We start from the raw sequence: 15,773 nt of genomic DNA, 5'->3' as shown, positions 1-15,773 counted from the left end.
CTCCAGTCTTCAGTGTCACATGATCTTCAGAAATCAGTATAATATGCTGATCTGCTGCTCAAGAAACATTTCTGATTATTATTAATATTATTAATATTTAAAACAGTTGAATACATTTTTTCAGAATTCTTTGATGAATAGAAAGATCCAAAGATCAGCATTTATCTGAAATTAAAAGCTTTTGTAACATTATACACTATACCATTCAAAAGCTTGGAGTCAGTATATATATTTTTTTTTGGGGGGGGGGAAGAAATTATAGAATGCTTTAAATTGATCAAAAGTGATGATAAAGACATTTATAATGTTACAACAGATTTCTATTTCAGATAAATGCTGCTCTTCTGAACTTTCTATTCATCAAAGAAACCTGAAAAAATTCTACTCGGCTGTTTTCAACATTGATAATAATCAGAAATGTTTCTTGAGCAGCAGATCAGCATATTATACTGATTTCTGAAGATCATGTGACACTGAAGACTGGAGGAATGATGCTGAAAATACAGCTGCACATCACAGAAATACATTACAGTTTAACAGATATTCACATAGAAAACACTTATTTTAAATAGTAAAAATATTTCACAATATTACTGCTTTTGCTGTATTTCTGATCAAATAAATGCATGCTTGGTGAGCAGAAGAGACTTCTTTAAAAAACATTAAAAATCTTACTGTTCAAAAACTTTTGACTGATATTTGAGCTTCTTCTAAGTCTAGTAGGTTATCCAGATGTGTGCTGTTTTCCTTCACTATCTTCTACAATTTATGCAAGTTTAAAAAAATACATTATTTAATTCTATTCTAAAATCTATTTAAAAGTAGATTTTGTACATAAGGTGATCTTATATTTATTTACAAAATTCATTTAAAGCATTTGATTCAGTCACCTGTGTGTGTCCAAACCTTTGAGATTGATAGGATAGGAAACTTCCAATAGACGGATTGCAGATGAGCAAACACTCTAAAAAATAGGCTACGTCTTGCAGATGTAATGCAGACGTCAAATAGACGTCTCCGTGATGTACAGGTGCTGTTAGGGTGCCTATCTATATCTCTCTACCATTCTATCGCTCTGTCTGTCAGTGTTTATCAGTGTGGATGTGGATTAGCTGTCAAACATGCGCACAGCATCCTCAGGTCGTCAAAGCTCATTATATAAGACGAATCCTCGGGTCTCCTTTCTGTTCAAACTAACCTCCCCCTCCAGTCCCGGATGAAATCAAATCCATTTGATGCTGACACTCTGTTTATGCCCTGCTTGCTGGAAAATCATAAATAATGTGCCATCTTTAGATGCAGAGCTGATGCAATTGTTTTTAATCTCTGCGTAATCTCCTTAAAACACGTGTTTTTATCGTTCATTAATAAAATCTGACATGCATAATGACAGATAAATGCAAAACACGTATTGTGCATGCAATGAATATTTATAATATGTATAATTTATAATATTACTATTTATATGCACATACAACACAATGAATGAGATGAACGCTCAAAATGCATTTAGGCTACTTACATAATCCAATGTAGGCATAATAGAACAAAAGCCTCCTATTTTGTATTTAAAGAGGTTGATTATTTCTTCCGGGTGTCCTAGAGACTTGAGGATGTCCATTTTCGCCCGTGTGTTTATGAGGACGCTGTTCTTAACAGGTGAGCTGAAATCCACGCGCTGCAATTTCCATTCAAACTCTATAGAGATCCAGTACAGCATCAGACAATCCCTCACTCACACGATCGACTGACTCCTCTGATTGGCTGAGGGGTCATGGGCTTAGAGCGCATCGACCAATGAGCGGCGAGAGCGACTGGCGTGACGGCCCGCCCAGTAACCAGTGCGATGTGCTGATTGGTCAGAGGGAGTTGAAGAATTAAAATAATTATCTGTATTGCTTATAACATTAACATGGTTTTATATAATATATAACCACAGTAATTAAACACTATTCTTGTGCATAATGTGTATTGCTCAGGAATATTTTATATCGCGTTTCAATACAATAACAATAGAATGGCATTCAAGAACACATTGTTATTTACAATAATAATTACTCTACATGTGCATAAACATCTTCTAAACGTCTGTTTGACATCTGAAAGGTATTGCAGATGAGCAAACACTCTAAAAAACACGTCTTGCAGATGTAAATGCAGACGTCAAAAATTATAACGATAATTATCGTTCACGATAATCATCACGATAACGATATAATAGTTCTAAATGTAAAAGAATAGCACACCACAACTACAACGATAACAGCACAGAGATAGCCTGTAACTGGACTTTCAGAATTATTTTTCTCTCAGCTGATTAAGGATAACACATTGACAGCCAATCAGAATCCATCCTGTAAACGTTCTTGAAAGCGGCCGACGACAAAAAATAATGCGTTTAAAATAGACAGAACGTCACTGTGCGCTAATATAAAAATGACCGTGAATTTAACGGTAAAAGACTGTAAAAATGTTACAGTAAAAACCTGTTAAATGGTTAACGGTAAATTCCCCTACTATATACGGTGAAAAACTGTATTGGACATTACATGTATTGGACATTAATTTTACGGTAGTACACCGTTTTTGGAAGTGAAAAAGACCGTATAATTTACAGTGAATAACCGTAAACTGACATTCCCAGAATTCCCTGCGTTACATTTCAAATGTGATGTTTTTTTTTTTAAATAACTATTTCTTCTTAGCTTTTCTTATCAGTTTTGTATATTAGGGTTGTGTGTTACACCTAATGTTGTTAAATTAATGTTTATTGCATTATTTCAGTGTCATGTGTGTTACCGTGAAGGTTTTTAGTGTTTGTGTGAACAACACTTTGCACCTTCTATATATGTTATTATCTAAAAGCTGCTTGTGATGGGCTTTAGTTCATCATGTGACTTTCTCATCACCTCCTGCATTTGGTGGTTATCAGTGTATTACAAAGATACAAAACAGATTTCAGTACTTCAATAGGTTGGTATATTAACATTATATCAGTTAATGAAATTACGGTATTTAACTGTAAATTAAAGTTAAAACCGTAAAACCGTAAAACCTAAAACGTTGCTACCGTATTTTTTACGGTAAAATTCCGGGCAACCACAGCTGCCGTTTTTTTACTGTAAATTTTACCGGAATTTTTTTTACAGCGAATTATCATTATAGCTATCGTTCCTAGTGTGAACGGGCCTTTAGTCTTTGACAAATAAAAATGATTTGGGCATTTATTAGTTTTTAACTGTTAAACTATTATTTGACTTTATTATTAAACAGATTTGCGTTTAAAGACACGGAAACTCTAGTTGAATCTAAAATGACAAGCAGTTTAATCTAATTTTCACATAGATGTTGTGTAGCACAACAACAGCTAAACATGGAGTGCGTACATACAGTTATATACATTTATAATATTATAGAATGCTGCTGCAAGAAAAGAATTACATGTGCATTTTCTATTTTTCTTTACAGGTTAATGAGAAATGCTAACAATGTTTAATCTATAATGAGAGATCACACGTTCAAAGTGACTTTACAAGCAGTCTGACATCTCTCCAGTCGGAAAGACAAACTGCAACCCTGTTTTCTTTATAGAAATAAATATAAGAAGGTTTAAAAATCAGATACAATTATAGGAGCTCAGCTGCAGTGAAGGGGGTTTCTTTAATTTGTTTTAGATTTGAAAAGGAAGTCAAATTTGTGGTGAGGGTTATTTTTTTTTAAGTTTCAAGGAAGTGGCTTTAGTGGCCTAATGCTGGTGTGTCTGGCTGCTAATGCAAAGGTTTCAGGTCGACTCAACAGTCTTGACAACAGATGCCATCACAAATTAACACCTACATCTTCTTTGTGAACAAAACACAAAGGTTTGAGTCAAATGTGAGCAGGATGAACACATTGCAAGTTCTTTGAAATATATCTGCTCACAGACATGTTCATCATGACAATAAAAAAGAAAATAAAGTTCCCTGCAGATATTAGTGTGAAGGGAAAGAGAGAATTGTCCATTAAAATTCAGCGGGAGTGCTTGGAGCTTCATTTAAAAATTGTATCTGAAGAGTTCCGTTTTTAAAAAAGGTCGCAACAAACCGCAACAATTACTTCATCTTCTTGAGAAAAGTGTTGTGTTTGCCTGTGCAAAACTTTGTTTAAAGGAATAGTTCACCCAAAAATGAAAAGCTGCTGAAATTTTCTCCCCCTCAGAGCATCCGAGATGCAGATGAGTTTGTGTCTTCATCAGATTTGGAGAAATTGCATCAGTGTATCACTGCAAGTGAATGGGTGCCGTCAGAGTGAGAGTCCAAACAGCTGATAAAAACATCACACTCTGAGCACTCCAGTCCATCAGTGAACATCTGGAGAAGACAAAAGCAGCTGAAACAAATCCAGCATTAAGATGTTTTTAACTAAAACACATAGAGTCCATAATCCATAATAACGCTTCCTCCAGTGAAAAAGTGCATCTGCTGTTGTCTCTCGCATCAAAATCCAGCCACATATATGTTTAGAGCTGTTTAAATGGTGCTTGATCTGTGCAGATTTCTTTCCTGATTCACACCAGAACACTTTTTCACTGAAAGAAGCGTTGTTATGGATTATGGACTCTATGTATTTTAGTTAAAAGCGTCTTAATGCTGGATTTGTTTCAGCTTTTGTCTTCTCCAGATGTTATCTGATGGACTGGAGTGCTGTGGATTATTGTGATGTTTTTATCAGCTGTTTGGACTCTCATTCTGACGGCACCCATTCACTTGCAGTGAGACACTGATGCAATTTCTCCAAATCTGATGAAGAAACAAACTCATCTACATCTCGGATGAAGCAAATGCTTTAACACGTTTATCTATGGCAACTGAATGCCACTCAAAGGGTTTAAAATGAATGAAACCAACGTCTGAAAGATGAGTAAAGTACATCAGGCTGTGATCTTGAACATTCAGGTTATATAATGTTCTCATGGTCTTTGGTTCGTGCGATTCGCAGCACATTTATAATCAGCTCCAGGGTTTTCTGCTTCTGATCAACAGCTGATCTGTTGATGTGAATCCAGCACAGCGTTCGGGTCCCACTTCATTTCATTTGAAGCTTGTTGGTTCTGGCACCAGATAGACCAGATCTTCTGGTCTCAGACGAGGTTCTGCAGGCCGGCTCTGAGCTCTACAGGGAGTGACGCTTTCAGCAGGAGGATCTCGGTTTCTTATGCCAGAATCAGGCTGTTCCACACTTCACTTTTGGAGCTGGAAGATCCACTTGGAGAAAGTTTGAGAGCAGAACTTGAGCTCGGAGTTCCCATATAAGACGGAAAGGCAGAGACCTGGATGGACAAAGGAAAGACTTTGTGTTGCTTGGGATCAATCACTTGTGCTGGAGTTTTAGTCATAAGAATTACTTTAGACAAAAGCATTTAATAAATGAATAACTGTAAATAAACATGGACATTTAGTTTTCTACACTGAGATTTTAAATGAAAAAAACTTAAATATTATGAATTTTAATTTAAATAAAATGTAATACATATACTGTAATTATATTTATTATTATTATTATTATTTATTATAATGTAAGTATTATATTTAATGTTACAATTGTTATTTATGCATATATTATGTTTATAAATATTATAAATAACAATTGTAACTATATATATATATATATACATATAGTTTTTCAGGTTTTTCAATAGCTCTTTAAATTAATATGGACTCGAAAACTGTTAAATATATTAAATATATTAAATATTTTACTTAATATTTATAATATTTATAAATAAAAAGATATATATATATATTAATTGAATTGAATACAAATATTTACTTATATATATGCACTCTTTAAAAGAATATGAACTCATAAACTGCACAATAATTATAAAAGAAATGAAACGCTGCCTGAATATGTGATTATATATAAAATATTTAATATATTTAATATTACTATTTATAATATGTATAATTTGTAATATTACTATTTATAATATTTAATAATACCAATTATATGTAATTTGCAACTCTTGTAACTACTTAATTAATATTAACTTCATGTAAATAATAATAATAAATAATAATTATAAAAGAGAAAAAATGCTGCCTAAAAATATGTATTATATTGCATATTTAAACTAATATTTAGATTTATATATACAAATTATGTATATTTAAATAGTACTATTAATTAATTTATAAATTAAATTAAATAAATATGCATACATACATATATATTGTATTATATTTCAGTTACTGTTTATAATATTATTATTTCTAAAACGGCAGTATTTAGTTTTCTGACCGGTGTGTTCATGTTGTGGTGTGTGTAGATTGACGCCGTGTCTGGCTCCGTCTTTATGGGCCGCGGCTCATCTGTGGGACTGGCCTGCGTCTGACCCTCAGATGACCCTACAAATCACACACAGGTCAAAGGTCACAATCACTGATTCCTTGACATACTATCGAGAGTGAGATGAATGAGAAGAGTTTTCTGTTGCATGCAGTGGTCAGTATCTGCACTCACCAGGTTTGGACTTGCTGATATTTTTTGGTTTGCGTTTGCGGGTCTGAATTCCCTCTTTCTTCATGGCCAGAGGACGAGGAACCTGAACAGAAGAGCAGACACTCATTCTCTGACTCCATCTGCTGCTCACACATGTTACTACAGTGTTTTGGGCACAAAAACTGTACAAACTGTCTGCCTCACCCCGTGGAGTTTCATGTAGAGTCCGCAGGCGTTGCAGACCGGCTCTCCTTCTGCATTACGTCTCCAGAGAGTGGTTGTGGTCGTCTGACAGTTAGTGCAGGACAAACCAACCCGTCTGGACGCAGACTGAGCGACAGACAGAAACCAGCAGGTTAGTGATAGTCTACAAATATGAGTCAAACCTTCAAAACACTTCAATAATAAAAAATAAAGCAAAACAAGAAAACTTGCTGGAATCACTGAAAACATTGCAATAATTAAAAAAAAAATTGAAATGCAATAATAAAAAAAATTATAAATACTGTATGAATACAATGTAATGCAAAATAAAAAATGCACTTGCTGCAAACAATGAAAAAAGTGCACAAAAAACTGCAATAATAAAGAAAAAAAGATCTAAATAAACTTAAATCATAAAAAATTCATGCAAAATAAAAAATAAACTTGTTGCAAACACTGAAATAATCAAAAACAGTGCAAATTAAAAAATTGCTGCAAACACGGAAAATAATGAAATAATAAATGCAATAATAGAAATGTTTCAATTATAAAAATAGAAAAAAAAACTCTGCAATAATAAAAATATAAAAACAACACAGAAATAACCTTGCAATAATAAAAAGTAATGGAAAATTAATAAAATAAACACTGCAATAATAGAAAAGTAATGCAAAAAAAAGTTTTTAATATATAAAATATAAATATATAATGTTTCAATAATAAGAACAGTGCAAAAAAATAACCCTGCAATAGTAAAAAAGTGCAAAAAAAACAAACAATGAATAAGGTTGAAGCAAAGTTCTCACATGCTCCAAATGATGTAATTTTATACCGCTTATTAATTATGATAGATCAACAACATAAAAAACGTGAGTTTAATGAACTGTACTGTATTATACTATTACTTGTACGATTCTTATTTATTATACATGCATAGACTGTAAGGTTGAAATAGAAAAATATCGGAGTATTTTCACGTGAGTGCTGCTGGTGAAACGCACCAGTCGTCTCTGCGGTTTAATGATCGGCCGGTTGATCCCGTTCATCTTGTGGTAGAGACCGCAGGCGTTACACAGGTAATGACCCGTCCCGTCCCGCCGCCACAGAGGAGTGGACATCGCCCCGCAGTTCACACACTCACGACCCTCAGAGAAATCCTCCAGCAGCTCTGAGGAGAGACGGACAGACAAACACACTCACACATATTAACATTCAAACAAAACCACAGACCTGCACTCTTACACTGAAAATCAGTCCACATCAGGCCTGCACTGTGCTCACTGGAGAACATTTACATCTCACAAAGACCTTTCTATTCTGTAGTTCTGTAGAAAAGCATCTATGTTCTGGTGCTTTAAAATGCTGATCTAGTTAGTCTAGTTAGTCAGATTTTTTCAGCATTGAAAAATAAGTTGTTAAACTTGTGTTGCCAAAGCATTTGCAACTTGCTGCAAACACTAAAAAAGACTGCAATGATTAAAAAAAGTGCTAAATATAAAATAGAAATATGCACTGCAATAATAAAAATAGTGCAAAGTAAAAATAAACTTTCTGCAAACCCTGAAAAGACTGCAATAATATATAATAGTGTAAAAAATGAAAAGTGCAAAATAAAATAAATAAATAAACACTGCAATAAAGAAATAATAATAGACTTGCTGCAAACACTGAAAAGACTGCAATAATAAAATAGTGCAAAATAAAAGAAAAATAAATGCTGCAATAATAAAATTATAAATATAATCAATGCAATAATAAAGAATAATGCAAAACAAAAAACATACTTTCTGCAAACACAATAAAAATAGTGCAAAATAAAAAAGAAATGAACACTGCAATAATAAAAAAATTATGCAAAAGAAAAAATTAACTTTCTGCAAATACTGAAAAGACTGCGATAATAAAACTACGCAAAAGAAAAATAAATACTACAATGCAGTGGAAAATAAAAATAGATAAATATAATCAATGCAATAATAAAAAAGTGCAAAATAATAAAAAATAAACACACACCGTGATACAAATTACGCAAAATATAAAATAAACTTTCTGTGAACACCGAAAAGACTGCAATAATAAAAAATTAAAATAAACACTGCAATAATAAAAAGTGCAAAATATAGATAATCAATGCAATAATAAAAAAAAGTGAAAAATAAAGAAAAGTAATACTGCAATAAAAATAGTGCAATAGTGATGTTTCACATCACAGGAAGAGTCAGACATGTTTGACAGCAAAATGTGAAGTCTAGCTTTTGCTGAAGGCTCCTGATCAGCAGGAGGCGCTGTTGCTCATGCAGTGTGTGGAGGTCTGCGGTGTCTCTATCAGACAGCTTTATAAATGGAAACAGTTCTCCCTGAGGGGCCCTTAACTACACCACTGAGCGACGGACACTAATCATTCATCTCTCTCACTAAACCATTCTTCAGGCTTTCAAACCCCTTTAACAAGCTGCAAGCGTTCTGTCACATTCACTCAGCATCATAACTCATCTGTCACACATCAACAACCTTTCTGATCCTCTTCTTTCTGAACACAGATGAATCAGAGGATTATGATCTTCAAAGAGCTGAGACACACTGTTAGCTATCAGTGAACATTCGTTTTTATTGTGCAACTTTTTTAACATCATTTGTTATTATTCCAATGTTGCTTTATTTTGCAGTATTTTTTTTATTTTTATGATTTATTTAGCACTTTCTATTAGTGCAGCGTTTATTTTTATGATTTATTTTGCACTTTCTATTAGTGCAGCGTTTATTTTTATGATTTATTTTGCACTTTCTATTAGTGCAGCGTTTATTTTTATGATTTATTTTGCACTTTCTATTAGTGCAGCGTTTATTTTTATGATTTATTTTGCACTTTCTATTAGTGCAGCGTTTATTTTTATGATTTATTTTGCACTTTCTATTAGTGCAGTGTTTATTTTTATGATTTATTTTGCACTTTTTAATATTGCAGTGTTTATTTTTTATTTTGCACGAATATTTTATTATTGCAGTCTTTTCAGTTTTTTACAGCTTTTACAGCAAGTTTTACAACTTATTCTTCAATGCTAAAAAAATAGATTATTAAACACTATTAAAGATCGAATAATAAAACAGTGAAAAATAAATATATATATATATAAATGTAATAAATGCAATAATAATAGTGCAAAATAAAAAATAACACTACACACTGCAATAATAAAAAGAACTTTCTGCAAACACCAAAGAGACTGCAGTAATAAAATTAGAACAAAATAAAAAAATAAAAATAAACACTGCAATAATAAAAATAGTGCAAAATAAAAATAAATACTGCAATAATAAAGCAGTGAACAATGAAATAGATAAATATAATCAGTGCAGTATTTAAAAAGTGCAAAATAAAAAACACCCATTGCAATAATAAAAAACAATGCAAAATAATTTGCACACATTCTGCACACTGGACAGACTGCAATAATTAAATAACATGAATAGAATGTACATTCAGAGCTATCTGGTCTTTAATAATGTTTAAAAATGCACAAACACATTATTTATACACTGTTCGTGGAAGAGAACTTTCAAAAGTAACATTCCCATAATGTTAGCAAAGTTATCAAATGGAACGTTCCCTTAACGTTTGCATTTTAAAACATAAAAAAGAAAAAAAAAACTTCAGAGAACTTTCAGAAATAATGTTTTCAAAACGCAATGTTCTCAGAATGTTTGGCATCATACACATTGCTTATGGAATGTTTTTTTTTTTTCCTGAAACATTTTTTTAAATGTTACTTCTTGTTTCTGAACGTTCCGAGAACATTCAAAAGTAACGTTGCCATAATGTTTGCTCATTTATAAAATAGAATGTTCCCAGCTGTGTGAGAAATACAGTATTCCTTCTAATCACTTCTTTAGTTACCTTCAAATAAGAGCCTTTGTGAAGTCTAACGTTGCTCATTTTGTCACAGCTTCACCCATGTATCTGGACACATTTCTGGAAAGATGTCTTAGAGATGGTAGTACCGTCTCCTTGCTCTACAAGGGTTTAGAACAGGTGAAAAGTCCATCCATTGGGAATATTAAATCTGCCTGGGAAGAAGAACTTGCAGTAGAAATTCCTAGTGAAATTTGGGAACAAAGTCTTGAACTGGTCCACAGACGTTCCATTAATTCAAGACATTGTCTCATTCAGTTTAAAGTGCTTCATAGGCTTCATTATTCCAAGTGTAAATTGAATAAAATATTTCCAGAAGTGTCTCCACTGTGTGACAAATGTCAGTTTTTAGATTCCAGCCTGTCTCATTGCTATGTCTTGTGTCCCACATTACAGAGTTTCTGGGACAAAATATTCCAAGTTTTTACAGATACATTGGACATTCCTATCGAACCAGATCCTATATTAATTATATTTGGAGTTTCCGAAGAATTTTTGAGACTTACACGGGTACAACAACAGTTTGTTTCATATGGGTTGATCTCTGCCAAACAACTTATCCTTTTGTTTTGGAAGAAAAAAGAAGTTCCAACTCTTAAATTCTGGCTGACAGAGTTGACAGGTACACTACATCCGGAAAGAATCAGGTATACCCTAATAGACAAGATTTTGTTATTTGAAAAAATGTGGTCACCTTTTATTTCCTTTCTACAAACTTGTGATTAATAGGTTTATTATGCCTTCAGTACCTACTTTTACCACCGGACAGCACTTATGGGTTAAGTTTTTGGGTGGGGGGGAAATGAATTAAAAACAATTTTTTTTTTTTGTTGTTGTTTATTTATTATTTTCATGACTACTGTTTGTTTTTCATTTTCTTTTTTAATGTTTATTTGTTAAAATGTAAGTTTTATATGTTTGTATTTAAAAAATTCGCAGTTTTCAATCAAAAAAAAAAATCATTTTTGACTATTTATAATCGTGTTTGTCGATTTTAAAGTTTAAGCGACAGTAAAACATTCATATTAAACACGAGCAAAATGATTAGCAGTAAATGCACATGCCCTTTGATATAATTATTAATTGCTGCTGATAATAATATGATAATGCTAAAGCCAATCCAGTAATCTATTCAATATAACATCAGTTATTGACGGAATCAATCTTTAGATTACACTGCACGCGATGAAAGTTATTTAAAGTGACAGCTGCACATTTTCACACACACACACACACACACATATATATATATATATACAATAGTGTTGTATTGGACTATATTCAGATTCAGATCATAAAAAAAAAAAAAAAAAATTTTTGTTGTTGTTTATTTATTATTTTCATGACTACTGTTTGTTTTCATTTTCTTTTTTTAATGTTTATTTGTTAAAATGTAAGTTTTATATGTTTGTATTTAAAAAAGTGTAATTACAAGTGACTGTCTGCTAAAATTTCTGATAATAAAAATATTTAAACCATAAAATAGAATGTTCCCACAACGTTAGCACAACGTTCTCAGAACGTATTTTTGTAAGTGGCCTTTATTCCAGGCTGACAGCAGCTCTAACCTTGAGATTTCAACCCACACGAACAAAAACCTGCCAAGAGCCTCTGGAATCATTCAGCTCAGCTTCACGGGCAAATAACAGCTTGTTTGGGACAATCACTTCAGCGTCGATGACTAGAGGTCAAGCACACACCTTTACATGAGCCCCATTTGGAGAAATTCTCCTTTTTTGGGAAACTGCTTTTTTCTTAAATCTCTCTAGCTGCAAAACCTCCAAAAAATACAGAAAGACAGAAACCAAAATGAACTGAGGCTTCTTTCAGTCTCATGTTAAAGTCCATCTCTGGGTTCATGCATGACAGGCTATTAAAAGCACAAGATTCCTATCAGTTATTAGGTTTAATGAAAAACCTGCTTCTATAGTTTATTTGATTTCTCAGGCAAACATCATTTATCATGCACACAGATTTGTGATTGTCTCTCACTCTGAACGACACAATATAACAATAAAACGAAAGAAATGATGATCTTGATCTTGAAGAAATGCTGATCATACTAACAGTTCTTGATATAAATACTGACTGATTATCATTATTACACGAATTGGTCAGTTCACCCTCATCTAATTTTCATTGAATCTATTTAAATATACCATGTGGGTTAAAAGTGGCCTATAATAATTGAACATATGAACAGGATTAAAAAAAGTCAAATTAAACACATAAAACATAATCACACTTTCGATATAGCAATTCTTTAACAATCGTCAGAACGAATCTATTTTTTAATCTAACCCTTATTGATCCTTTAGATGTATTATGGCTAAAAATGACCAAATTAAATAGTTAAAATGAGTTATTTGACCCGAAACGTAATTTATTCGTTTTTCGTTTGGATTTGTGCATTTATTGAATGAAAGTATGGCTTACCCTTTGTGCAGTGAATTATATTATTCATTAATTATTGTCTTACTGATTTGTGCGACTATAATGCATGTTTTAAGTGTCTCTCGCAAGTAAAATTAATCATATACACGCCAGAAAATAAACAGAGCATACTTAAAAAATTATAATAAATAAATAAAAACTATCATAAGCGTTTGATTAATTTGCGTTTTTTAATGAAAGCACTTACTCTTCATGAAATGTAAACAAAAGTGAAACAACTTCACGTATTAAGGCTAAAAATAATATTTAGATTTTGCATGATTTATAATAGCGACATTATGTCTTAAAGTAAATATAAACGATCCCAAAAGAAGAAATACAATTTTTTCACCCCCTTTTCATTGTCTCGATTGTATCGAGTCTCGACCTTAAAGACACAAGACATAAAATAAATTCAGTTCTTATAGAAAATAATATTTATTTCGCAGTTTTCAATCAAAAAAAAAAATCATTTTTGACTATTTATAATCGTGTTTGTCGATTTTAAAGTTTAAGCGACAGTAAAACATTCATATTAAACACGAGCAAAATGATTAGCAGTAAATGCACATGCCCTTTGATATAATTATTAATTGCTGCTGATAATAATATGATAATGCTAAAGCCAATCCAGTAATCTATTCAATATAACATCAGTTATTGACGGAATCAATCTTTAGATTACACTGCACGCGATGAAAGTTATTTAAAGTGACAGCTGCACATTTTCACACACACACACACACACACATATATATATATACAATAGTGTTGTATTGGTCTATATTCAGATTCAGATCATATTTTTGCAGTATGTATTATGACAAACTCGATCAGAGTGAAATCATATAAATTCTCGGCTCACATACATTGATTATGTACAAAACTGGTTATTATAAACATGTCAACTCCGTAATCTTTCATTTAAAAAAAATTTGTTTTTAATCTCAGCTAAAATGTATAAGACCCAAATGATCAAAAGACAGCATATTTTCCAAAAGCTGCTGTTTATACCCATAAAAGCCCAAATTAAATGTAGATTTTACCATGTAAAGCAATTTTAGGTTACCTGACAAAACTGAATTATACTGAATTATAATTGTTATTCTGTACCGAAAATAGGCATAAATGTAAAAAAATAATAATATTTATTTTGTAGTTTTTCACTCACATGCTTACAAACGCAACGCAACCTTGACAAAACAACATAGGCCTACATTCTGTCTTTCTTTGACTATTTAATCAACAATGAAATACATTCACGGAAGGAGCAGGTAGAATTAGCAGTACATTTATAAGCGTTCAATCAAATGTAGGCCTATGTCTATTCTCATATCGGTTAATGAATCATAAGTTTTGTCGTGCAAATTCTCCTTTAAAGTTCGTAACACGTGCAACCCCAAATGCACATCAGGTTTTTTCCTAACCTAATGTTAAGATCTCAAATATCCCTTTTACCAAAAATGCATCACTGTAAAAAAAACATATTTTTCAAAGTTGCAAATAAATGATTGGAGTAAGTCTTTCTGCTTCAGAATGTCATGTTAATTCAATCTGTCTGCCGTTTCATTGTGATTATTTGTGAAAATGACTTGCAGTTTCGTTGCTATACCATTTTTTCAGTGAACTCTATTTTACTTTATTTATAATTGATCGATTCGGTTAAGAAAAAGAGTTCTCACCTAAATTCGGGTGTCGCGCGGCACCGGCCGCTCCTCCGCTCTGGAGGCCGTGCAGCACGGAGCTGTCGAAGTGCGACGCCGTCCAAGAGCCTCCGATGTTCGGACTCACGTAGGCCGGGTACCCGCTGTGATAGGATCCGCTCAGACCGCGGGTCCCGTAGTGCTCCCGCCCGCCAGCGGAGATGTTCAGCGGACTCGTGTAACTCGCAGTCTCTCGGGCCGTCGCGACCCCGGAGGTTAACGGAGGGCTCGTGGAGAACGTGAACCTGGAGACCGGAGAATGATGGTGCCCGCCGGTGGAGCTGTAAGAAGCGACCGTATCCGCGCCCGGCTGCGCCCATCCCGAGTGTCCGGACACCGGGCTGCTCTGCTGCGGCGTCTGGAGGTACGGCAGCGCCGGGATCATCGGGGTGACCCGAGTGGGCGTCACGTACACCGGCGAAGCGGCGTTATGGAGGAAACCGGGCTCGTAAGACGCGGGTCCGTGGTTCGTGGTCATCGTTACGCCTTGATACATGTCCATAGGTGACTCGTGAGGACCGGAGCATCGGCGTCGATCTTACCGGGCTGAGTTCACCCTGCGCCCGCCGGGAGCATTTTCTGCTTCACTTCACGGCAGAGGATGATGAGGGTGGATAGTCTCTCTGAAGTCTCTCCCAGCACTCCTCCCCGTCTCTCCGCCTCCAGTAAAGCGCATCTCATTCCTGCTCGGGTCACCGACCTCTTTACAGGAACACGATATTCCGATCATGTCTGCGCCATGCAAATAAACAACACACTATATTATCTAAATATAATGTCCTTTTTTAAAATCTAAAATCATTATGATGCATATAAGGAACGTTATGAAGCATTATGATGCAACCAACAGTTCATGTGTGACATTTATTTACTACGCGTAATATCTGCAATATGTATATTTGCGCGTGTGCATACGAATGAATCCTGAGATTCTACTTAAAATATATATATATATTCCATTCAACTAATGAATATGGTCATATAAAAACTCTTTCCAAATCATTTGTATTCTAGTTCTTTAGAAAAGCACCTGTTCTGGTCCT

At 33.6% G+C, this 15,773-nt stretch overlaps 2 protein-coding genes across 2 annotated transcripts in view; both read right to left on the bottom strand.

The window, feature by feature from the left end:
• Positions 1 to 1,716, bottom strand: part of fdft1 (farnesyl-diphosphate farnesyltransferase 1) — a 16,877-nt gene extending 15,161 nt beyond the window's left edge. The window contains exon 1 of the mRNA XM_016240313.1: positions 1,523 to 1,716. Within this exon, the coding sequence (XP_016095799.1) occupies positions 1,523 to 1,621 (99 nt within the window). The 5' untranslated portion in view covers positions 1,622 to 1,716. The remainder of the gene's footprint in view (positions 1 to 1,522) is intronic.
• A 3,092-nt stretch (positions 1,717 to 4,808) lies between these two features.
• Positions 4,809 to 15,359, bottom strand: gata4 (GATA binding protein 4). Its single transcript, XM_016240285.1, has 6 exons — positions 14,710 to 15,359; positions 7,686 to 7,852; positions 6,685 to 6,810; positions 6,502 to 6,583; positions 6,280 to 6,386; positions 4,809 to 5,308 (listed from the first exon to the last, which is right to left on the bottom strand). The coding sequence occupies exons 1-6, from the start codon at positions 15,230 to 15,232 to the stop codon at positions 5,192 to 5,194; spliced, it is 1,122 nt and encodes a 373-aa protein (XP_016095771.1). The 5' UTR covers positions 15,233 to 15,359; the 3' UTR covers positions 4,809 to 5,191.
• Positions 15,360 to 15,773: the final 414 nt, after the last annotated feature.

This window comes from Sinocyclocheilus grahami, unplaced genomic scaffold, assembly GCF_001515645.1.
Source record: "Sinocyclocheilus grahami isolate Dianchi unplaced genomic scaffold, SAMN03320097.WGS_v1.1 scaffold587.1, whole genome shotgun sequence".
In the NCBI taxonomy this organism is placed as follows: Eukaryota; Metazoa; Chordata; class Actinopteri; order Cypriniformes; family Cyprinidae; genus Sinocyclocheilus; species Sinocyclocheilus grahami.
This window is presented reverse-complemented; position numbering and strand designations above follow the sequence as displayed.

Bases quoted from the DNA above. Each gene is read 5' to 3' on its own strand.
- gata4 (XM_016240285.1), bottom strand. From the start codon at position 15,232: ATGGACATGTATCAAGGCGTAACGATGACCACGAACCACGGACCCGCG. The intron at 6,584-6,684 runs GTGAGGCAGACA...TCTTCTGTTCAG, and splicing joins TCTACATGAAACTCCACGGG to GTTCCTCGTCCTCTGGCCAT. The intron at 6,387-6,501 runs GTGAGTGCAGAT...TGTGATTTGTAG, and splicing joins TATCAGCAAGTCCAAACCTG to GGTCATCTGAGGGTCAGACG.